This window comes from Mustela erminea, chromosome 8, assembly GCF_009829155.1.
Source record: "Mustela erminea isolate mMusErm1 chromosome 8, mMusErm1.Pri, whole genome shotgun sequence".
NCBI classification, from domain to species: Eukaryota; Metazoa; Chordata; class Mammalia; order Carnivora; family Mustelidae; genus Mustela; species Mustela erminea.
In genome coordinates this window covers 107,454,642-107,480,806 of record NC_045621.1, presented here as the reverse complement: position 1 = coordinate 107,480,806, position 26,165 = coordinate 107,454,642, and the positions used below count along the sequence as shown (strand labels likewise).

General features: G+C 39.4%; 1 protein-coding gene across 2 annotated transcripts in view; it reads right to left on the bottom strand.

Annotated features, from left to right (window-relative positions):
• Positions 1 to 26,165, bottom strand: part of CNTNAP5 (contactin associated protein family member 5) — an 825,683-nt gene that overhangs the window by 462,270 nt on the left and 337,248 nt on the right. For both annotated transcript variants that reach the window (XM_032353926.1, XM_032353927.1), the window contains exon 4: positions 25,862 to 26,009. In XM_032353926.1, coding sequence (XP_032209817.1) covers positions 25,862 to 26,009 — 148 coding nt within the window. The remainder of the gene's footprint in view (positions 1 to 25,861; positions 26,010 to 26,165) is intronic.

Genomic DNA, 26,165 nt, shown 5'->3' with positions numbered 1-26,165 from the left:
TTTGTCGATTGCTTCTGTTAGCTTTAGATTTCATGGCAATACAAAGATGTGCTTTCTTCTGTTACTGCACTAGACTCTGGGATAGGAAATGTTTCCTTAGGAGCTTTGGTGTTGAGTGAGTGGACATGACATATACTCTTTGAGGACAGCCAAGATAATATGACTTATGAGCTAAAAATAAAGGGCACATCCAGTGCTATGGAAACAGAAGGCTGAAACACTATATTGTTTATGAGTGTGGGACAAATGCTTTCATGAATAAACACAGAATGTGTTATTGCTTTGAAGACACACCTCATGCCTTATGTCTCAGCCTACAGTGCCCAGGCTCTTCCTCTCTCCAATCTAGGTCCCTACACCCCTCTCTCCTAATTCATCATGGCACTAATGACCTATATTTCATTTCCTCAAATGCCTAGCTAATTTAGTGACTTACCTAGTCAAGTGCTGATGACATAGGTTACCTCCAAGAAAGTACATCTTGCCATGAAAGTACATATTGCCATGAAATCTAAAGCTAATAGAAGCAATTGACAAAGAGAAACAAACAAGCAAACAAAAATATTGTTGAAGCCTAACAGACCTGGGTTTCCATTATGGCCTTGCTATTTACTAGCTGGAGGACTTGCAGCAACTTTCTTGACTGCTCAGGGGTTAATTCTTCATATCTGTGCAATGGAGCTATGAGACGCTCACCCTACAAAGTCATGGTGAGAATTACATAAAGTATACCTGGAAATGTAGAATCACTCAGCAATCCACCCCCCTCCATCCATTATTAATCCAAAAGCATTACTACAGCGGTAAAGATTTGTGCATTACAGTATAAAGATGATACGAAGAACATGGTTTGATTTGGTATCTGTCATATTACACCGAGCAGGTATGCATTCAAGCCTATATCATCACTTGCCACATTCTTAAAATAGCACCTCATAACTGTCCTGTGTGATTCAACGTTTGCTACTTCCCTCTGACCCATTCTTTCATCCTCATAAAACATAAGTAACATCACAGATCGCCTTCACTAAAGCCCTTCAGTGAACTCCCTTTACACTAAGAATTAAAATCTCTCTCTGAGACCTCTCAAGATCTGCCTTTCCTGCTTTCCCACCTTATCTTTTCTTCCATCCCCAACCATCACTCCCCTTTATGTACTATGTACTTTCAACGTGTGTGCATGTGCAATGTGGGGGTTAGTTCGGGTAACATACGCAGAGCACATATCAGGAGCCCTATAATGGTGTAAACTTTTTTTTTCCCCCCACATGCGAACTTCCTTAATTTCAATCAACCTATAAAGAACGTACTATTATTATTCCAGTTTTGCAAATGAGGAATCTATGGTTGAAAGTGGTGAAGAGTAGCATGAAGTTAGCAAGTGGCAGAGCCCAGATTCCAACCTGTTGCATCCCACTAAACCTGTTCTGCTTGTGCTGAGCCCTTTCAACAGGCATGCCCCTCTCTCGCTTCAGGCTCTGATATTCAGTTGTCAGGCAGGTGGTTGGTCTTCCTTAACAGGTTCCTCGTTTAGCTAGTCTCCCCTGAACACCCTGCTACTTCCTTCGTAATTCACTTCCCAACTGCAATTTGATTCTTGGTTGTTTCCCGATGTGTTTCTAGTCCAGCTCTCCAGCATGACAGGGCATCCCATGAGGGCCGGGGCCAGGTGTATATTTGCCACCTCATTAATTCAGAGCCCAGCACTGGGCCCAGAACACTATGCTGTCCAGAAACACCTGTGAAATGACTTAGTGACCCAGTAAGGAACTTGTGCCCAAAGGTAATACTGCTGATTGTTCCCTGACTTCCTGTCACATCACCTGCCCCCACTTTTTAAGACCCTGGCTGCAGAATCACACTCAGAGTGTTCATTTGCCTGGAGGTACACGCTCACCTGGGATATAAAGCCCACATAATGCACACTCACCGGTGCAGAGGTGAGAGGCCTCCTTTAGAAAGCACAGAATTAGCCTTGTGGAGAATGGAAGCTTTCCTCCGAAGACTACCAACAGCTAATGAGAGAAAAACTTCACCACTGTAAGTGAACTCAGGCCAACACCCTGAACCTTTGCAGTATGGGGCCACACCGAAAATGCATCAACCATATCCCAGAAGGAGAAACAGGTGGTTAAAAAGATACGGGGGGGCAGAGGGAGGTTTATAGAAGAATTAAAACATTCCCCAGCTGAATACTTAATACTCCCAGCATGGAGCTATATGAAATACCCAGCATTCCCAACTTCATTTGGATAAGCAGATTTCAAATCAAAATAATGAAGGCTCATATTTTTAAACTGTGGTTGTTAAGAAAAACAGTTATATTATACGCTGCCTTTTCCTTTTTAGATCTTATTGTAACCACTTTGTCCTGACTCTCTCATTCAGCACTTTCAGGACTTTGTGGCATGGGGTCTGATTATGAACATGAACACCTTCCTTCATGTCTTACGAGCTACTTGAAAGAAGATTCTGCTTAAAAATACCAAGAAAAGGAAAAAGGAAAGACAAGTAAAATGGAGTGCATTGCAAGGTGTGTAGAGATAGGCCCCCTTCTGGCAGGTGGAAAAGTGTGTAATCACCTCAGAATGTAGTTTTAAGGGCACCAAGAAAGTAACTGACAAAACTAAATATATCTTCCCCGTTCTTTATCACTGCCTCTCTATGCCACCCATAGAGATTTCTTATTCTGGATGAAGTAATCCATTCTCTAGGGGAAAAAAAGGAACAAATTAGCACGCATTGCCTGATTTAATGCTCTTAACAGCCCTACAAGGTCTATATTTTTTCCCATTTGTAACATGGGAAAGCCAAAGCACCGATTATGTACCTTGCCCAAAAGCATACACATGGGAATGAGTTGTGTGACACAGAAACCATCAATGTTCCCTCTTAAAAGTGGGGGTTGGTGTGAGAACTACATGAAATTTACATCTCATACATAACGAGAATGTACAAGACTTTGTACACTCAGCATTAAGCATGCACTGGGGAGGAGCTATGTATGTGGGAATATGTGTATAAGAAAAGGGATGTCAATTTTTTAAAGATTTTATTTATTTATTTGATAGAGAGAGTGAGCATGCACTAGAGAGAGCACAAGCAGGGGAGGGGCTCAGGAATAGGGAGAAGCAGACTCCCTGATGAGCAGGGAGCCCAAAACAGGACACTGGGGCCCAGGACCCTGAGATCATGACCTGAGCTGAAGGCGGAGGCTTAACCAACTGAGTCACCCAGGTGCCCAGGAGATGCCAATTTAAAAGGAAGATAATGTTAAGCAGGAAATTATCTTTTCCTTAAAAGTTGATAGGAATTTCCTGTGGTCCCTGCTCTTCTGAACTTCCTTTTTCACTCAGAGACTCAACTAGGGCAGTGTTCTTCCTAAGAGGGCCAGGGAGACCACACAAATATCTGAGAGGTTTTTTTCAGGTAGACATGCATTACCCTTCCCACCCTCACTATCTCCACTAAGGTCAAACTCCTTATCTTAGTCTATTTCTGTGGTCTCATTTCAGTAAGACATGCTTGTATTCAAAACTTTGTTGAACCCCCTCAACATGGCAGCACCTGTGTTCAGCAGAGGTAGACAGTGATAAACTCTATAGAAGTTCCTGCTTTCAAGGGCTAAGCTAGAGACAGCAAACATACAATCACACATTCCTGGGAAGAGGGTGAGCACTGTGCACTGGGAGTTCCCAGAGGAGGGGTGTCTAGCCCTCTCTAAGAGTAGATAATACTTCTCCCGAGCCCTGAGGGATGACTGAAAATCAGGCAGGTGAGGTATGCACACAAGGTATTGCCACCAGAGGGAAGAAGCGGCCCATCTGAAGCATGGAGAGGACATGGGGTCATATCTAGGATCAGCAAGCGTTCAGGTTTGTTGGCAGGCAGTGAACAGCCTGCACCAGCAGCCTTGGTAAACCCAGAAGCTCATTAGGAGTTTCAGGTTTTCCGACCTCACCACAGGTATACGGAATCAGAAACTCTGAGCATGAGACCCAGAAATCTGAGTTGTATTGAGTCCTCTAGGTGATTCTAATGCCAACAGAAGTCTGAGAAGCTCTACGCTAAAGCATAAAATGGCAGGCAGTAGGGAATCCAGAGGCTGGGGACAGAGTCTGGGCTTCTGTGATGGAGCATCCTGTTAAAAGTAATAATGGGTTTCAACATGGCCCTGAGGTCAATGGAGAAATAACTGTCAAAGTATTTTAAGTAGGGAAAGTGTATGGCCAGTTCTGGTTTTTAGAACTTACTCTGGTTTTCAGAATGTTCATCTGTATTGTTCGGTCAGTCTGCATTCTGGTCCCAGCTACCCATCCCTCCCCTCCCCAGTGGGGTTACCTAATTTCTTCTTACAGCTTTTCTTATTTTATCGACAATGCTGGCTAGAACACAGCTGTTAGATATTTACTCCCCAGAGAGGACAATTTCTTCCTCTTTCTCAAAATCGATTTTTAGGATCTCATTGTGAATTCAATTCAACTCATTTTGTGGTTTGTTAAGGTGGTAATACACTGGCAGATTTCTCTGGAATATGAAGGAGAGCCTGTTTGGGGATCCAAAAAGTCTTCAGGATAAGGACAGGTTCTACAGCTCACAAAGCTCTCCTTTTAGGTTAAGACAAACCCTCCATCCCAGTGGTGCTGAGAAATGCCAGTGCTGGCTGACTTCCCACTGAGCCCATAATTGATGACCCAGCTGTCATAGCTCGTTTTCTGAGAAAGACAGAGTTCTGGAGTCAGACTCTGGCATATTTGATGGATGTTGGTAGCTTGTCAACAAACCAGCTAAAACAAGGGCTCCACTGAATAAAAGATTCCAAGCTCGAATCCCCAAGTGAGCCGAGAAGGATTCTGGCGTGGGCCTGCAACACATACTCTGTTTTCTCACAGACAAGAAAGCCCCAGCTCAAAGTTGACAGGAGAAACCATCAATTCACCCTGAGACAATTAGTCCCACTCAGACACTTTGGCTATTCGCAGTAAACATGATTTTCAATACAATTACAGTATGAAGCTTAGCTCATGATACATTATATAAGAAAAAGGATTATTATTCAGACCATAAACTTATACGGAGGACTCCAGGGCTTTGGCTAGCAATCCACAAACCACAAAGGTTTCCGTCAGCTCAAATTTACACAGATCTCCACCAATCCTGACTTTTCTAGGCCTTATCAGAAGCTCCTGATAACCTCAGATGAACTATGAAAGCAATGTCAGTTTCCAAAGTTAGCACTGACAAACCCCAAGAATCACTTTCCTTATGGAACTTCTGACATTTCTGTGTATGAGAGCAGGGAATACATAGAATAGATCTCAAAAAGACAACATGAAAAACAGTCATAGTACAAAAAAAAAAAAAAAGGCAAAACTTTGAATTCCAATCCTAACTTTAGCAGATAGAATTTTTAGCTCTGACAGTCAGATGTGCCTTCTTAAAATGCCTAGGTTTTTTTGGATGACTTAGACATGTCGACATCTCTGAGCACACTTAGCATTTGTAGTTCAACTGGACTGTTCACTAACTCCAAAGATTAGGCCCAAATAGTGTTATCATTTTAAAGAACTTTTTAAATAGTAGAGACCCAATCACAACAAAATAATGATAATAATAACAGTAATAATAATTTATAATAATAATTATTATAAATAGTAGAGATCCTGGGGCACCTGGGTGGCTCAGTCGGTGATAAGTGTCTGCCTTCAGCTGACGTCATAATCCTGGAGTCCTGGAATAGAGGCCCTCGTCTAACTCCCTGCTCAGCCAGGAGTCCGCTTCTCCCTCTGCCCCTCACCCTGCTTTCATGCTCTCTCTCTCTCAAATAAATAAATTAAAATAGTAGATATCCTTTGATTTTCTTTTTTTTTTTTTTTAAAGATTTTATTTATTTATTTGACAGAGAGAAATCACAAGTAGTCGGAGAGGCAGGCAGAGAGAGAGAGAGGGAAGCAGGCTCCCTGCTGAGCAGAGAGCCCGATGCGGGACTCGATCCCAGGACCCTGAGATCATGACCTGAGCCGAAGGCAGCGGCTTAACCCACTGAGCCACCCAGGCGCCCTCCTTTGATTTTCTTGTTCTTAAATTCACTGGCAGATATTAGGCATATTTTGTACTCTTTTGGGTCACTATGCTGAGCTATGAGATCCAGGTAATTGAGATATGGGTTGTTCCATCCAGGGATTCAGACACAGTAACATGAAAGCCCAAAAAATTAATTGCTTTGGTGAATAAGAAGGTGATAAAAGAAATCATAATTATGGCCCCTAGACCTTGTTGCCCAAGTAGGGACTTGTGAGACTTTAAGGGAGCATTGGGTCACTCAACTGGGCCAACAGCATGGACCAGGACTGAGTAGAACTAGTTGGGACATAGGGTCACCTCACATAAAAGGCAAAAGGAGGGCCATGAGAAGTGGAAGGTCATAGCCACAGAGGCTCAGCAAGTTAACAGAAGGTTTTGTTATGGGAGTACTGTTTCACAAATCTTACTCATAAGTTTCCAGAAGGAATGATCAAGGCAACAAGCTAACCCTGAGCATCCAGCACTTGTTGTACAAATAGTATGCTATTTGTTATGTACAAATAGTTACGCTATTTGTAGCATAGTATTTGAGCTACTATTGTATGCTACAATACATACTATTTGTATGCTACTATTATAGCATACAATTATGAGCTGTCCCCTCACCTAATAGACCCACAGTAATCTTCAGCCACAATGTATAAATGTTTCCTGTGAAAGGGTCTTGGTGCAATGAGACACAGTTATATGGGAGTGTCAAAATTGGAGAAAAGAGCTGCTACTTCCCACCTTAAAACTAGCTGGTATTTTTTTTTTTTTTCTAAAATAAGATTTACCATGGTTTTAGTTTGGAGACCTACTGAATACCCTTGCTATTGATTCTACCTGTGTACGATCTGTGAAAGTGAGGGCAAGGAGGTAAGTATGGGGAACAAACCCCTCCAGTGATCATTTGGATAGAGAATTTTTTTTTTTTTAAATAATAATTTTAAAAAACTGTAGGGGGAAAGTCCTTGACATTTTTGAGGAAACCCACTGCTGCATAAAGAGGTTGATCTATTAGTTCATTTTGCCTCTTAAGTTTCCTTTAAAATCACAACCATTAGCATACGGGTCCCAGGAATCAGAGCCACACACTCAAAGCACACAGCGAGCAGCAGAACATCAATTCATCAAGAGAAATTGTTAGCTGTGGATTTCCCATCCTTTGTTAGCCTTATACAACACTTGGTTTCCTCAACCCCCACGTTTAGAAGCATTTCTTTGTCTGCCTTTTATAGCAACTAAAAATCCTGAATTCCTATAGGAAAAGGATTGTCTTGTTGTTTCTATACTCCAAAGCCTAGCAGAGAGGGGCTACTGAGTATTGCTCACCTTTTGCTGAAAGACTTTTGAGACCCTCAATCAATAAGAAAAGTTATTCCAGATTTATCAGAAAAGTTGACAAGGTAGAATATCATTGGTTTTTTGAGTTAATGTGCTCTTACTGCAAATATATATGTAAACTGGTCTCTTCCCAGAAGAGGGTTCTTTTTTTGGTTGTTGTTGTTTTGTTTTGTTTTGTTTGTATTTATTTATTTAGTTAGTTAGTTATTCCTCTATGAACTCAGAGAAGAGAAAGAGAAAAAAAGAAGCTGACTAACTCAAATTTTAAGACCTTTCTGGGACTAAATTTCCTCTGCTGTAGAATGAAGGAATTGCAACAAGCTATCATTTCCATTTGTATTTCCATTTGTATGATGCTATGATTTCCAAAGTGGGATTCAAAGACCACAAACACTGAGGTCTCCAAGCCCTCAGGCCTGACTGCTATCATTCTGTCCCCTTCAGGATTTGCATTGCTATAAACTCAGCCTTTTGAGGTGCCCTGTGATATGGGCCTTCACATGTCAAAGGTGAAATTTACAACTTTATGGACTCTACCATGTATAACAAATGGCCCCAGAGGATGAGAACCACAACAAAGTGAGCAGCTGAAACCGGGGCAACAAAATTTTATTTGGGGAATTAGGATATGATGTCAGCTCTGAAGCTGATGAATTTTGCATGACACCACTTGTCCATAATTAACCAAATAGCCGCAAAGTCTTTTTTTGGTGTGTAAAGAGGCAACTTGAAGTATAAAATGACAGTTCTAATTTTTAATGAGATTGGGAAGTCTTACAGATCGTTATGCCTTATCAGAATTTATAATGCTTTTTAAAATTAATTAGCTTCCCATATGGAAAGGAATTCAAGTAGAAGCCCCTGGACAGAAGTCCACATAGCCTAAAGTCACCAGGTGGCCTCGTGAGGGTGTATAAAAAAGTTTGCCTCTTTCCCCTGAGGAGCAGTTGGAATGTGGTCCTGAATAAGAGAGGAAAGGAAAAAGGGGGAAAAGGGTGGTGACCAGTATAAATACAAATGAAGATAATGATAATGATAGCTAATACTTTTTAAATGGTTACCATATGCCAAGTACTCTTTCAGGCAGTTTGTGATACGAAATGAGCATTATTTTTACCTCTCTTTTCACTAAAAAGGAAGCTGTATCCACAGAAAACACAAGATTGTCCAGAATTATACAACCAATAGTTGATAATAGTTGACAAGCTAGGATTGCATCTCTGGTGGTAAATGTACCCACACATCTAATATTATTGTGTACTGTCTTTAATAGTGCCTATATTTCATTTTAAATCCTTAAGATTCACAATCACAGGCAAGAAAATAACAACGTAGACAAAGAATGAAGTGACTCTCATAATTAGAAGAGAAATTTGACAATAAGGTTTTAAATTCTGGTTCCATATAACAATCACCCAGGAACAGGGGAAAAAAAAATCAGTTATTCTGGGACCTCTACCCAGGGATTATGCCTGAGTTAGTATTTAATATATATTTAATATACTTATTAGATGTGTGTACCACATCTTCTTTATCCTTTCCTTTGTTGAAGGACATCTTGGCTCCTTTCACAGTTTAGCTATTGTGGACACAATGAGTGAATAAAGAAGATGTGGTCCATATATACAATGAAATACTACTCAGCTATCAAAAAGGATGAATACCCACCATTTGCATTGACCTAGATGGAACTGGAGGACATTATGCAAGTGAAATAAGTCAAGCAGGGAAAAACAATTATCCTATGGTTTCACTTATATGTGGAACATAAAGACTTGCATGGAGCCGCATAGAGGAAGGGAGGGAAACCAGAATGGGAATAAATCAGAGAGGGAGACAAACCATGAGAGACTCAGGACTCTGGGGAAAAAAACTGCGGGTTACAGATGGGAAGGGTGTGGGGGGATGAGGTAACCAGGAGATGGGTATTAAGGAGGATACCTGGGGTGATTGAGCACTGATTGTTATATCCAACTAATGAATCATTGAACACTACATCAAAAACTAATGATGTACTATATGTTGGCTAATTGAACCTAATAATAAAAAAATAAGGTAGAAGGGGTGGGGAGCCCTCCAGACAATGAGTGATCAACCCATTCAAGGGCCTTGAGATAGGAGGGAACATGGCATGACAGAAGGCAGAACAGAAGCCAATAAAGCTTGAGCCCAGGTAGGGAGGGGATGTCATGGGGTGGTGAGGCCAGGGAAATAAGTGAAGGCCAGATGCTCTAGGACCTCTTCTTCATGCACATATATGACTTTGGTTTTATTAAGTATAGGCAGAAGCCAGCAAAAGGTTTTCAACAGGAAGTGGCTCAACTCTGCTTTTTATGACAATCCTGCTGACTGCTGCAGAGATAATGGACTAAAAGAAAGAAAGAAAAAAAAAAAAAAAAAAAAGGAAAGTGGGTTCCTGAGTTAAAAATCCAGGTGATAGGAGATATAACTGAACCAGGCTGGATGAAAAGAAATGGACATATTTGTAATGAATTTTGGAAGTATTGTTGATAGAGCTTGCTGATAGAACTGCTATGGTAAATAAGGGAGAGCAGAGATTTAAAGAAAGCTCCCCATGGCTGGTTCAGGCAACTCGTGTTATCTACTGAGATAAGGAAGTCCACAACAAGAAGAAACTGAGTGTGGTTAGAGGATACAAGTTGACTTTAAGAGTTCCCTTTGGGATATGTTAAATTTGAGCTATTTATGACATAACCAAATTGAGATATCAATCAGGCAAATGAATATATATTTTTAGAGCTCAGAAGAAATATTTGGTTTAGGATGCAAATTACTTATCTAAAAGTCACTTCACATTTATAAATTTTAGTCTCTCTTTGTATAGTACATAGGAATAGTCAGTCATTCCTATCTGAAAGACTGTTGAGGTTTGGAGTGTATTGCACCATACTGAACATATTAAATGACAGTGGGGGAGGGGATGTTGATGATAGATGGTGACATTTCTAATGGAAATTATAATTTAATGATGGACAAGTTGTCACAAACAGGGAAGATACTGGCTCTCTCTCCCAGAAAGCATCCCCACTAATTACAACTCAGAATAGTTCTCTTCATTACCCCCCTTCTTATTTTGTAGACTCAACATGAGATGAATTATTTTGCACAATTCTGTACTGACATCTTTATTTAAGCATGTCTCTTTATAACAGCAGCTCAGTGATGTAGCAGAACCCGTGTCTTTTATTTACTTGGTTCACCTGCACAAACATGTTTGGTTCAAAAGAATCGAACTGAAAATTGGTCAGAGGGAGAAAACACCCATGCAAAATTCAAAAACCAGGTATCCCACTTGACAACAGTGGTGACACAGAAGGAAAAGTGGTAATGGAGGAGGTATTCAAGAATTCTTATGAGAATGTAATGTCGCAAGTTTGGTTGCCAAACATTTGTACGTGGAAATGTGTCATAGTCATACTGAAATGGATGCACAGCAAGAAGAGGGTATAACATGTTCAGAATAACTATCTAGAAGGATGTTAAAAATTATTTTCTTGGTTCTCCCTAGAATTATTTAGCAGTAGCAATTGTAATAGGAGAAGAATTTGTATTTTAGTCTTTGTGTAATGCCATGGGAGACCACATTTGATCCTATTCTTGAAAACAGAGAGAGAACCCAAAGGCTACTAAGAACTGAGATCCCAGAGTCTATGACAGCAGAAGGAGAGACAAGGGCAGAATATATCTAAATCCAAGAGAGGCCCCTCATCTAATAGAAGATAAGACCAACGTTTCCCCAAAAGGCAACATGTAGTGGCAGTACAGGGCTTTCTTCTATGAACACATACCCCCACTACTACTAGCTGTCAATTACACAGACTATTGACTACATACTCCATTCTATGCTTGATACAGAATAACTCTGAAGTGATGTCATGGTCTTTAAAATAATTATCACTGTGATTTGCAGATGAGAAAACAGAGGCTCAAATAAGTCAACAAGATTTGCTGGAAGGTGCATGCTTTTATGAACAGACCATTGATTCCATTGTCCATTCTATTGAGTACACAAAGGAATTGTTTGCTTGGAACTTCCTTGTGACCATGGCAAAAAAGATAGCATTGGTGATGTGAAAGCAATGGGAACTTCTGTAAAATGGGATAGTCACCTTGGAATGTATAAAAGGGAATGAAGGCAGGGCATGCCTGGGTGGCACAGTTGGTCAAAATATCTGACCCTTGGTTTCAGCGGTGCAGGTAGTGATCTCAGGGTCCTAGGATAGAGCTCTAAGTCCCTGCTCTTGGGGGCGGGGTGGGGGTGGGGTCTGCTTGTTGGTCTCCTTCTGCTCCTCCCCCTGCTTGTGCAGTCTCTCTCAAATAAATAAAATCTTTAAAAATAAACAAATAAAATAGAATGAAGCCAATTAAGAAGATAATATTTTTTAAAACATTAATACTTAAGGAAAATGGAGATACACTTTCACTTCTAGAGATTTTAAGGCAGCATAATACGAGAATAGCTTAAGGAGGCTCTAAACACATTCAATTTGGGAACTGCAACCGCTGATAATCTCAGTTATTCAAAGAGAAATAACATGAGGTATTAAGGAAACCCATGTACAAGGAAGAGCCTAATAAGCTCATAATTTTTATTACTTATAAAATACACATATATGTATGTCATTATATATACCACACACACAAGAGAAAGGAGGCCTTCATTAGAAAGAATATTATACAAACATTGTAATTTTAAAAATACAATAAAATGGTAAAATATGCAAAAAAACACTAAAATATGCAATAAAAATTTCAAAAATGAATAAGGATGGCTAGCCTTTAGATCTAAAAATTAAATACACATTAAATATTCATGGAGCATACAGCAGCCATCAGGCACTGATCTAGGTTCTGAGTAGCAGAAAGGTAGGACATGATCCCATCTTACAGAACAGACTGGTTATTAGGTGAGGAAGCACCAGGTAACTTTAATTTAACAAGATAAGACCTAGAACTGAAACATAAAACCTAAAAAGAGATCACACGGCAAGGTCCAGGAGGCAAAAGATTTCAGAAGTAGGTGATATTTGATCTGGCTAGTGAGGGGAAATCCGTAGTCATCCTGGTGAAGGAGAAAGAGGATTTTTCACGAAAAAAAGAAAAAAAAAAGAGACAGCTGCAAATATGAAAACATGGAATCCAGAGAGAAGCTTATGTCTTTGCAGGGAACTGTACATGACACTCAGTGGAAGTTGAATATGGGGAATGCAGCAGATGACAGGGGTGGAGAAGTGTGGGCTCTTCCAAATGCTATGGGGATCCCTTGAACAATGAGTCAGTGCTCCTATCAGGAAGGCCCTAGAAGCAGGGAGACCACGGAGAACAGCTGCTGCCATGTTGGCTGAGGAAAGAGGAGGGACAAGCATGGCTAGGATAGGCAGGACAAGGCACATAGGCACCAGGACCCACATGATCACGTGAATGGGGTTTACAGAAAAAAAAAAAAAAAATCTGCAGGCATGGATTTTCAAGCCAGGTTTGGAGAATTCAAGAAGAAAGGGGGTCAAAGAAAGCAAATAAAACCGAACAAAAGCCTCCAGTTGGGCCCAGTCTGCAATGTTGAAGGATGACGGAAAGATAGTGAGAGAAGGCCTGCTTTGACTCCTCCAACACGGAGGATGCTTTTCAAACCAGAAAAGGTGGCCTTTATTAAGAAGGAAGTGAAGCCCAAGAGAGCTTAGCAAAGAGGAAGGACTATCTCTTACTATCAATGCCCTTCTTCCTACGGGCTGATGAATTTTATTTAAGCTACTGAAAAAAAAAAATGTTGGAGCAGAGAGAGGCAAATGGCTTCAGCTTCCCACTTTCCTGTCCTTGTCTCTTGTGCACTAAAATGACAAAGCCCTGAGGCCTTGCCCCTGCCTCCCTATGTGTCAGTCCCCACCTGCTTCTTGGCAATTCTTTCTGTGCTGGGGAAGTTACTACTCAACTTTTAAGACGCAGCTAAGGTGGACAGGCGAATCTTTCTGACATCAACAGTGACACCTGCTTACTTTGTCCTCTTTGCCCCTTTGGCTCCCTTTTAAGATTTCTACCAGGCACATTCAATCCTTTTTGGCATGTTTTTATTTACATGCTCTTGACTCCATCTTTGACTATCAGCAATGTCAATCATTCAGTGAATGCTTACTGAAAGTACACCAGGTACCCAACATACCTGACAGGCAGTGACTGACTTTTTGAAACCTAGAGTCTAGCCAGGGGAGGCATATGTCAAAGAAACAATTATATAATCAATTAGTGACATGTGACCATAAAAAAAAAAAAAAGTGCTTCAAAGAAAAGAATACAGGACTTATAAAAGTCTGGGAAAAGGTTTTTTTTTTAATTAAAAAAAAAATTTTGTAAACATATAATGTATTTTTATCCCCAGGGGTACACGTCTGTGAATCGCCAGGTTTACACACTTCACAGCACTCACCATAGCACATACCCTCCCCAATGTCCATAACCCCACCCCTCTAAGGTATTTTTTATTTCTTACATCCCTTAGGCCTCTGCATGATGCTTAGTGTATCTTTTTTTTTTTTTTTAAGTTTTTTTTATTTGTTTGAGAGAGAGAGAAAATGAGCAGGGGGAAAGGCAGAGGGAGAGAAAAGGGAGAAGCAGCTCTACACTGAGCAGGGAGACTGATATGGGGCTCGATCCTAGGATCCTGGGATCATGACCTGAGCTAAAAGCAGATACTTAACTGACTGAGCCACCCAGGTACTCTATACTTGGTGTAACTTAAGTGCTAAGTAAAGTTCTCAACTGAATGACTAAATGAGTGATGAATGTGATGAAAGTATACATGTGCAGGTATTTCAGATTGTTAAAACTTGAAGTCTTAAGAAATTATAGAACTATAAGTTTTCTACCAATCTTGAGCAACATACCCGAGCGGAATTCTAAGAAAAAGATTTATAAACCCATAGGAAGTAAATAAATAAATACAAACAAAAAAACAAAAAACAGTTCCCCAGAAACTACAATGGGTGTATTAATAGTAAGTAATTACAGGAAAATTACATGGTTGCCCATGCTGATATACATATCCATTCATTCCACAGATATGTGTTAACTACCCATTTGATCCTATTAGGTATTGAGAATTAACATACAAGGTACCTGTTCTCATGGAACTTACATTGTGGTGCAGGGATTTGAGTAAGCAAACAAAACAAAGGAACAAGATTCTGGTTTGTGATAGGCATCAGGAAGAATATAAAACCACATTATATAGTGAGGGGATGATAGTTAATGCACAGGAAATAATTTAGAGTGGCCACCAGAGTGGACTTCTCTGAAGAGGTGGCACCAGAATTGAAAATTACATTGACTGAAGGAACAAACCGTGTAAATTATTGAAAAAAGCTGTTGCTCCTAGGGAACAAAATGTGCAAAGCCCTCAGGTAGAAAAAGCCTGGCATGAAATGATCAGCATATCCACAGTATTTAAATTTATGGAACTCTATAAATTAAGCTCAGCATGTGGTATTGCTGGACAGTGGAAGAAGTCCTGAGACTGAGGCTTGGGATTTAGCATAGGTCACAAGTAATCTAGAAGGGAAAACCAGGTTTTTAAAAAGCAGAAGTGGCTAACTGAACTCAATACTACTGAGTAGTTGAGTGAAATGAGAAAAATGAAGTGACCATTGGAGTTGATAATGTGGAGGTCACTGGTGGTCTTGACTAAAGTAGTTTCTGTGGGACATTCTATTACTCTGGGTTCCCCCAGACAAATAGGATTAGGTGATTGACAGATAGATAAATAGATGACAGATAGATAGAGATAGAGAGATAGAGGTACAGATACAGATACATTACAAGGAATGGCTTACACAATTTTGGGGTCTGACTAGACAAGTCTGAAATTCATGTTGTCAGATTAGGAGGGGCCAGCCAGAAACTCTGGCAGGAGGTGAAGCCACACAGCACATGTAGAAATTCTTCTTCTTCAGGGAAACCTCACTTCTGATCTTACAACCTTTCAACTGACTGAATCCAGCCCACTGGGAGATCAAGGTTAATCTCATTTAGCTAAAGTTCAGTGATTGTTCACCCATCACAGCAACACCTAGATTCATGTTTGCTTGATTATCTGGACTATAGCCTAGACAAGCTGACACTTTAAACTGAACACCACATGTGTATGGACTTGAATAGAAACAGCTGTAGTATACTGGGAGGTGAGCAGGTGGAAAGAGTAACCTCAGACAAGGTTTGGAGAGAAGATATTCTGGGGAAAGGGAAAGAAGGAGAAGTAGCTGCTAAGTAGAGCCATAGGAATTTTGTTGTTGCTACTTTGTTTGATAGCTTATATAGCAAAGTTTTATAATTTTAGGAATGGTCCAGTTGAAATGGTGGATAAGATGATGTTGAAAGAAAGTGGGAATCCAGAGGACACACTGAAATGTGTTTTTAGGTAGAAATGAGAGATCTGCCCCCACCCACCCACCCACACACCCAAGGGCAAAAGCAGCAAGGCACCAGAACTAGTGACTGAAAAAGACCAGGTGCTGGTTTGAGGATGGTCTCAGACATCTGTGTCCCATCACTCATACTAGGTACCTAAGTGTAAGTTATCCCCTGAGGGGATGAACTCGATAGACCAGGAGCCTACCTGGAAAGGAATCCATGAAAGACTGGGCTACTCCAAATCCGGGGCAGTTAGTTTGGTCAAGAATTGAGGGGTAACAGATCTGTGGACTTCTGAATATTGTAGAAAAATCTAATTACAAAGAAAAATGAAACAATCTGAGGATTTTGAAGGGGCGGGGGATGGGAGGTTGGGGTACAGGTGGTGGGTATTATAGAGGGCACAGATTGCATGGGGCACTGGGTGTTGTGCAAAAATAATGAATACTGTTATACTGAAAATAAATAAAAAATAAATTTAAAAAAATGTTACTGTGGGCACTTTTCTTAAGAGAGGGTCTCTTGTGGCCATCAGATTCTCAAAGGAGCCTGCACTAGAAAAAGCTGGACCTGTTGCTCAAAGGCCACTTTCAACCCTACAGTCTGCTATTCACTTGATGCTCTGAGTCTTTCTATGCATGCACACAGAACAATGATTTTGAAGGACAACAGACAGGACTGGCAGAAAACAATGAGGACACGTTAAATAGTAATAGGATTGTTACACCAAAATAGATGGCTGAAGTTATAATATAAACAACATTTTACTTCAGCATGAAAGGTTCACATTGTACTTAAAAATAAAGCTCAAAGTAGTGACAGCTGTTATCAACAAAAGAGGTAACAAGAGAATCTGGGTGCACCAGATATCCTGGGATAGGAAGCATATACCCTCTTAGATATTCTATGCTTTGTTATGGAAGGGCTAGAGTGGAAGGCAGTGTATCCCTAGCGTAATGGTTTGTTGATGTATCTGCTGTTTTAACACATTCTTTCTGGAAGTGCTTGTGCAAGATAAAGACAATCATTTCATAAGTACATTGCCTCTGTGCAGGTATTTATTTTTACCCGACACTCTGTGTCCATAGCTTCTCTAGGGAGCTTATTAATACTCAACTTTCTGGGTCCCTGTGCCCAGAATCCCAATCCAGGATGTATAGGACATAGCTAGGCAAATGCATTTTTAATGAGAACTCCAGTTGATTCTGATATAGGCATTCAGTTGACCACATTACAGAAATGAGTACAAGCATGTAACCAAATAGACACTTCAACAGGACTTGCTGAGTTTTAGTGGTAGCAATCATGTGTGTTCCTTCATTAGAAGTCACTGGGTTTGGGCATATAAGCAGGAGGTGTAACTGCTAAGGTAGAAAAATAAGTTATGGAGGAGAGGAGCAAGACAGTGAAGGAGTAGGAGACCTAAATATCATCAGGTCCCAGGAGTTCAGCTAGATAGTTATCAAACCATTCTGAAGAGCTGCAAACTCAACAGGAGAGAGAAGAGAAGAAGAGCAGCAATTCTAGTAACAGAAAATTGACCACTTTCCAGAAAATAGGACATGTGGAGAAATGAATCTGAGGCAACATTCAGGAAGATAGACTGTGGAGGGAGAGGCTGGCTCCCAGCAGGTGGAAGAGCCAAAGAACATAAAATCGGAACTTTTAGAAGTCTGAGAGATATCACTCCAGAGGCTAAGCAGGGATTAGAGCCCTTGCTGAGACACTATAGTCTCAGGACCTGCAGGGTCACAAAAAAACTGGGGGTTTCTGAGTGTGGCAGAGCTCCCAGATATCAGAGCAAGGAAGCCAGATGCAGAGATGGAACCAAGCAGTAGGCTCTCAGTTCAGGATTACCTTAAACCATGATCCGAGGCACAGTTGGACCACTGATTTTTGGGCAGGGACCCAAAAAACAGTGGTTCTGGGGAGACTCACCTTCCTCCTCAGGGAGGAGTGGCATGGGAGTGTTCTGTAAGAATGAGCTAGGTTTGGTGACTCCAAATGGAGGTGTGGGTCAGAGATAGAAACTCTCCATCACAAGCCAGGTGAGCTTGGAGTGCAACCGGAGAGACCAGAGAAATGGGACTGATGGACTTCTTTTCTCTGAGGGTACACTAAGGAGTGGGGCTCTGAGCTCACGGCTCCTATGGGGCCACAGATTAAGAGGCAGCCATCTTCATTCTCCTCCTCCAAAGCTGTACAGAAAGCATTCAGGGAACAAAAACTCCAGAGACCAAAACCAAACAGAGTACTTAACCTGGCCCCAGGCAAGGGTGGCACAATTCCATCTCCTGGAAAGACATTTGAGAATCACTGCAACAGGTCCCTCCCCCAAAATGATCAGCAAGAACATCCAGCCAAAATCAAGTTTACCAATCAATGAGAACTGTGGAACTCCAGAGCTAGGGGAAAGCAGTGCATAGAATTCATGGCTCTCTTCCCATGATCCTTTAGTCTTTCAAAGTTAAATTTTCTGTTGTTGTTTTTTTTTTTGTTGTTGTTCTTGTTCTTGTTCTTTTTTTGTTTTTTCCTCAAAGTTAAAATTTTTTAATTTTATTTTTTCTTATTCTATTTTTAAAAATTTTTCCCTTTCCTCTTTTAACTTTTTAAAACTATTTTATCAATACCTTTTTAAAACTTTTTCCTATGTTATATTCATATTTTATCCCTTCAATGTATTTAACCTTATATTTTGTATACATATAGTTTTTTTTTTCTTTAACATTTTGGGATACAATTTCTTCCAAAACATCAAACTATACCATAAATCTAGCACATGGCTTTGATCTAGACTCCAGCCTGATCACATTCTTTCCTCTTTTTTTTTCTTTTCCTTTTTCAATCAACTTCTTATCTTAGCAATTCCTTTTCAAGAATCTTTTTAAATTTTCATCTTTATAGTTATATTCCATCCCTTCATCATGCTTACCCTTATTTTTGTATATATAAATTTTTCTTTCTTTAAAATTGTGGGAGGTAGTTTCTTCTAACAGACAAAGATACAACCAAAATCCAGTTTGTGGCTCTGTTCTATTCACCAGTCTATTTACCTATATACATTTCTTCCTTTCTTTCTTTCTTTCTTTCTTTCTTTCTTTCTTTCTTTCTTTCTTTCTTTCTTCTTTTCCCATGGCTTTGGGTCTCTTCTGATTTGGTTAGTGTATGTCTTTCTGAGATTGTTGCTACCTTTTTGGTATATTGTTCTCTCATTCATCTGTTCTTATCTAGAGAAAATGACAAGGCAAAAAAAAACTCACCACAAAAAAAAAAAAAAAAGAAGCAGTACTGACAGCTAGGGACCTGACCAATATGGACATTAGTAATATGTCAGAACTAGAGCTCAGACTGATGAATATAAAGGTATTAACTGCTCTCAAAAAAAAAAAGCATGGAGGATGTTAGAGAATCCCTTTCTAGAGAAACAAAATACCTTTCCGGAAAAATAAAAGAACTAAAATATAACTAAGTTGAAAAAAAAAACTATTAATGAGGTGCAATAAAAAAAATGCAGTCTCTTACTACTAGGATAAATGAGCCAGAAGAGAGAATTAGTGATATAGAAGACCAAATGGTGGAGAATAATAAGCTGTGCAAAAGAGAGACAAATAACTACTGGACCATGAGGGGAGAATTTGAAAGATAAGTAATATCATAAGACAAAACAATATTAGAATAATTGGGATCCCAGAAGAAGAAGAAAGAGAACGGGGGCAGAAGGTATATTGGAGCAAATTATAGCAGAAAATTTTCCTAATTTGGCAAAGGGAATAAGCATCAAACTCTAGGAGGCACAGAGAATCCCCCTCAAAATCAATTAAAATAGGTCCACACCCAATGATCTAATAGTAAAACTTAACATCTCAGTGACAAAGAGAATCCTGAAGGTAGCATGGGACAAGAGGTCTGTAACATACAATGGCAGAAATATTAGTTTGTCAGCAGACCATTCCACAGAGACCTGGCAGGCCAGAATGGACTGGCATGGTATATTCAGAACACTAAACAAGAAGAATACATAGCCAAGAATACTATAACCAGCTAGGCTGTCATTGAAAATAGAAGGAGAGATAAAAAGCTTTGAGGACAAACAAAAATTAAAAGAATTTGCAAAAACCAAACCAGCCCTATAGGAAATATTGAAAGGGGTCCTCTAAGCAAAGAGAGAGCCTAAAATTAACAGACCAGAAAGGAACAGAGACAATATACAGTAAGTCACCTTACAGAAAATACAATGGCACTAAATTCATATCTTTCAGTAGTTACACTGAGTGTAAATGGACTAAATGCCCCAATCAAAAGACATAGGACATCAGAATGGATAAAAAAAGAAGACCCATGGATATGCTATCTACAAGAAACTCATTTTAGACCCAAAGATACCTCCGGATTTAAAGTGAGGGGATGTTATCCTTTCTGATGGAGGCATAATAGTCCATTGTATATATGGACCATATCTTCTTTATCCATTCATCTGTTGAAGGGCATCTTGGCTCTTTCCACAGTTTTGTGATTGTGGCCATTGCTGCTATAACATTGGGATGCATGTGGCCCTTCTTTTCACTACAACTGTATCTTTAGGGTAAATACCCAGTAATGTAATTGTAGGGTCAGAGGGTAGCTCTATTTTTAATTTCTTAAGAAATCTCCACACTGTTTTCCAAAGCGGCTGCATTAACTTGCATCCCACCAACAGTATAAGAGGGCTCCCCTTTCTCCACATCACTCCAACACTTATTGTTTGCTGTCTTGTTAATTGTGACCATTCTAACTAGTGTAAGGTGGCATCCCAATGTGGTTTTGAGTCTCCCTGATGGCTAATGATAATGAATATTTTTTTCATGTGTCTGTTAATCATTTATATGTCTTCTTTGGAGAAGTATCTGTTCATATCTTCTGTCCACTTTTTGACACGATTATTTGTTGTTTCAGTGTTGAGTTTGAGGAATTCTTTATAGATCTCAGATATTAGGATGGGACTGGAGGAGATTATGTGGAGCAAAATAAGTGAGGTAGAGAAAGTCAATTATCATATGGTTTCACTTACTTTTGGAGCATAAGGACTATCAAGGAGGACATTAGGAAAAGGAAAAGAAAAGTGAACTGGCAGAAATCAGAAGGGGGAGACAAAGAATGAGAGACTGTGAACTCTGAGAAACAAACTGAGGGTTTTGTGTGAGCCTGGTGGTGGGTATTAAGGAGGGCAGATATTGCATAGAGCACTGGGTGTGGTGTATAAACAATAAATCTTGGTATACTATAAAAGTAAAATTAAATTTAAAAAATAAAATAAAGTGAGAGGGTGGAAAACAATTTACCATGCTAATGAACACAAAAGAAAGATAGGGTGGCAATCCTTATATCATATAAATTAGATGTAGAGACAAAGACCATAATAAGAGATAAGGAGGGACACTATATCATACATAAAAGGTCTGTCTAACAAGAAGATCTAACAATTTTAAATATCTATGCCCCTAAGATGGGAGCAGCCAATTACATAAACCAATTAATAACAAAATCAAAGAAACATATCATTGATAATACAATAATAGTAGGGGACTTTAACACCCCCCTCACTGAAATGGACAGATTATCTAAGCAAAAGATCAACAAAGAAATAAAATAAAGGCTTTAAATGACACATTGGATAGATGCACATCACATACATATTCAGAACAGTCCATCCCAAAGCAACAGAATACAAATTCTTCTTTAGTGTCCATGGAACACTTTCCAGAATAGTTCACATCCTGGGTCACAAATCAGGTCTCAACCAGTACCAAAAGATTGGGATCATTCCCTGCATATTTTTAGACCACAATGCTTTGAAACTAGAACTCAACCACAAGAAGAAAGTTGGAAAGAACACAAATACAGGCTAAAGAACATTCTACTAAAGAGTAGAATTCGTGGAAACAAATGAAAATGAAAATACAACTGTTCAAAATCTGTGGGACACAGCAAAGGCAGTCCTGAGAGGAAAGTATATAGCGATACAAGCCTTTCTCAAGAAATAAGAAAGGTCTCAAATATACAACCTAACCCTATACCTAAAGGAGCTGGATAAAGAGCAGCAAAGAAAACCTAAACCCAGCAGGAGAAGAGGAATAATAAAGATCAGAGCAGAAATCAATGAAATAAAAACCAAAAGAACAGTAGAACAAATCAACAAAACTAGGAGATGATTCTTTGAAAGAATTAATAAGATTTATAAACTCCTGGCCAGACATATCAAAAAGAAAAGAGAAAGGACCCATATTAATAAAATCATGAATGAAAGAGGAGAGATCACAACCAACACCAAAGAAATACAAAAAATTTTAAGAACATATTATGAGCAACTATATCCAGTAAATTTGGCAATCTGGAAAAAATGGATGCATTTCTAGAGGAATATAAACTACCAAAACAGAACCAGGAGGAAATAGAAAACCTGAACAGATCCATAGCCAGTAAAGAGATTGAAGCAGTAATCAAAAATCTCCCAAGAAAAAAGAGGCCAGGGCCAGATGGCTTCCCAGGGGGAATTCTTCCAAACATTTAAAGAAGAATTAATACCTATTCTTTCAAAACTGTTCCAAAAAATAGAAATGGAAGGAAAACTTCAAAACTCATTTTATGAGGCTAGCATTACCTTGATCCCAAAACCAGACAAAGACCCCATTAAAAAGGAGAATTATAGACCAATATCCTTGATGAACATGGATGCAAAAATTTTCACCAAAATACTAGCCAATAGGATCCAACAGTACATTAAACGGATTATTGACCAAAACCAAGTGGGATTTAACCTGGGCTGCAAGGTTGGTTCAACATCCACAAACCAATCAATGTGATACAATACATTAATAAAAGGAAGAACAAGAACCATATCATACTCTCAATAGATACTGAAAAAGCATTTGACAAAGTACAACATCCTTTCTTGATCAAAACTCTTCAAAGTGTAGGGATAGAGGGTATATACCTAAATATCATTAAAGCCATCTATGAAAAACCCACAGTAAATATCATTCTCAATGGGGAAAAACTGATAGCTTTCCCCTAAGGTTAGGAACATGGCAGGGCTGTCCACTATCACCACTGCTATTCAACATAGTACTAGAAGTCCTAGCCTCAGCAATCACAATTCAAAAAGAAATAAAATGTATCCAAATCATCAAAGAAGAAGTCAAACTCTCACTCTTTGCAGATAATATGATACTTTATATGGAAAACCCAAAAGACTCCACTTCAAAACTGCTATAACTCACACAGGAATTCAGTAAAGTATCAGGATATAAAGGCAATGCACAGAAATCACTTGCATTTCTATATACCAACAGAAGAAAGAGAAATTAAGGAGTCAATCCCATTTACAAATGCACCCAAAACCATAAGATACATAGGAGTAAGCCTAACCAAAAAGGCAAAGAATCTATACTCAAAAAACTATAAAGTACTCATGAAAGAAATTGAGGAAGCCACAAAGAAATGGAAAAATGTTCCATGCTCCTGGATTGGAAGAACACATATTGTGAAAATGTTTATGCTACCTAGAGCAATCTACACTTTTAATGCAATCCCTATCAAAATGCTATCAATTTTCTTTAAAGAAATGGTACAAATAATCCTAAAATGTATGTGGAGCCAGAAAAGCCCCACATAGCCAGAGTAATGTTGAAATAGAAAACCAAAGTTGGCAGCATCACAATTCCAGACTTCGAGCTCTATTACAAAGTTGTTATCATCAAGACAGTATGGTACTGGCACAAAAACAGACACATAGTTCAATTAAGATTGAACAGATTAAGAGTCCAGAAATGGACCCTCAACTCTATAGTCAACAAATCTTCGACAAAGCAGGAAATAATGTCCAATGGCAAAAAGACAGTCTCTTCAAAAAATGGTTTTGGGAAAATTGGACAGCCACATGCACAGAATGAAAGTGGACCATTTCCTTACACACAAAAGTAGACCCAAATGGATGAAAGACCTCAATGTGAGATAGGAATCCACCAAAATCTTTTTTTTTTTTTAAAGATTTTATTTATTTATTTGACAGATAGAGATCACAAGTAAGCAGAGATGTAGGCAGAGAGAGAGAGAGAAGAGGAAGCAGGCTTCCTGCCAAGCAGAGAGCCTGATGCAGGGCTTGATCCCAGGACACCAGGATCATGACCTGAGCCGAAGCAGAGGCTTTAACCCACTGAGCCACCCAGGAATCCCAGAATCCACCAAAATCCTTAAGGAAAACACAGGCAGCAACCTCTTCAACCTCAGCCAGAGTAAATTCTTCTTAGAAACATCGCCAATGGCAAGGGAAGCAAGGCAAAAATGAACTATTGGGACTTCATCAAGATCAAAAGATTTTCCACAGCAAAGGAAACAGTCAACAAAACCAAAAGACAACTGACAGAATGGGAGAAGATATTTTCAAATGACATGCCAGATAAAGGGCTAGTATCCAAAATCTGTAAAGAATTTATCAAACTCAACACCCAAGGAACAGATAATCTGATCCAGAAATGGGAAGAAGACATGAAGAGAAATTTCTGCAAAGACAACATTCACATAGCCAACAGGCACATGAAAAAAAGTTCAACATCACTTGGCATCAGGGGAATACAAATCAAAACCACAATGATATACCACCTTAAACCAGTCAGAATCACTAAAATTAACAAGTTAGGAAAGGACAGGTGTTGGAGAGGATTTGGAGAAAAGGGAACCCTCCTACACTTTTGGTGGGAATTGCAAGCTAGTAAAGCTACTCTGGAAAAAGCATGGAGGTTTCTCAAAGAGTTGAAAATAGAGCTACCTTATGACCCAGCAATAGCACTACTAGGTATTTATCCTACAGATACAAATGTAGTGATTTGAAGGGGCATGTGCACCCAAATGTTTGTAGTAGCGATGTCCACAATAACTAAACTATGGGGGGAAAAATGGATGTCCATCAACAGATGAACGGATAAAGAAGAAGTGTTATATCTATATGCAATGAAATACTATGCAGCCATCAAAAATCCCCAAATCCTGTCATTTGCAATTATGTGGATGGAACTAGAGGGTACTATGCTAAGCAAAATAAGTCAATCAGAGAAAGACAATTATCATATGATTTCTTTGATATGAGGCATTTGAGAGGCAGGACAGGGGGTCATGGGGGTAGAGAGGGAAAAAATTAAACAAGATGGAATTGGGAGGGAGATAAATCATAAGAGATTCTTAATCTCACGAAACAAACTGAGGGTTGCTGGGGGTGAGAGGGTAGGGATAGGGTGGCTGGGTTATGGACACTGGGGAGGGTATGTGCTATGGTGAGTGCTGTGAAATGTGTAAGTCTGATGATTCACAGACCTATAACCCAGGGGCAAATAATATACTATATGTTAATAAAAATAAATTAAAAAAATAAATGAAAAATAATTTATAATGATGACAATGTATAGGGGAGAATTATAGGAATGATTACATTTCTTGCATAATTGTTACTTTAATCTTGAGTGATTGCCAGCTCTACCCACATTTATAACTTTTATTTGCAAGATGGAGAACCACTTCCACATGTACCAACAACTCATAAATGAATGGATGGCTAGCATAATTCCAGGAAAGAAGCATTCCCTGGGTTACACTGGGTTGAAATGTTCCTTTGCCTCCACTTCTAGAACAAGTGAAGAGGGAGAAACTTTGTTCCCTTATGGTTCTGAAGGAAGGGTGAATTTATAATACTTCATTCCACTTCTGGGAAAAGAATGGAGCTCAAATTGCTATTCTACTTCAAGGACAAATGATATTCAAACTCCAAGAGCTCTTAACTTTGACCTTTGTGGTGTTGTTAAGCTCTTATCATATTATCACCACAAAGCTCCTTCATTCTTAGACAGAGGAGTTTTTTTTACATTTTCAAATGTGTAGAAGTTATTGGGGACTTGAAAGACTTTAAAACAATTGAGATTGCCATCTCAATGTAGATCAACTGATACCATATAGGGAAAGCTGCTCACAACACACCAGCGCGAGGGTTCATGCATACACTTACTATAGGAGCATCCGTAGACCTCCACCCTCATGCCAATCTTTCCACTTGGATTCCATTCTAGGGGCACAAAGCGAACGAAGCGGGCTCTCACTGAATGCAGTAACTTGTGGTGCATCACGCTGTCAGCATTCATGTTTCCTGCAAAGGTCTGCAGAGAGAAAAGGAGCCCCAGTGAGGTCTAGGATACTATTGCATCTCCTTCCCATGCTTGAGGTCAAAGAACATCATTGCAAATCCACATATGTTACTCCAAGAAAATCCTCAAGTTCTCACATATGCCAAATAGAATCTGACTCTCCTGAAA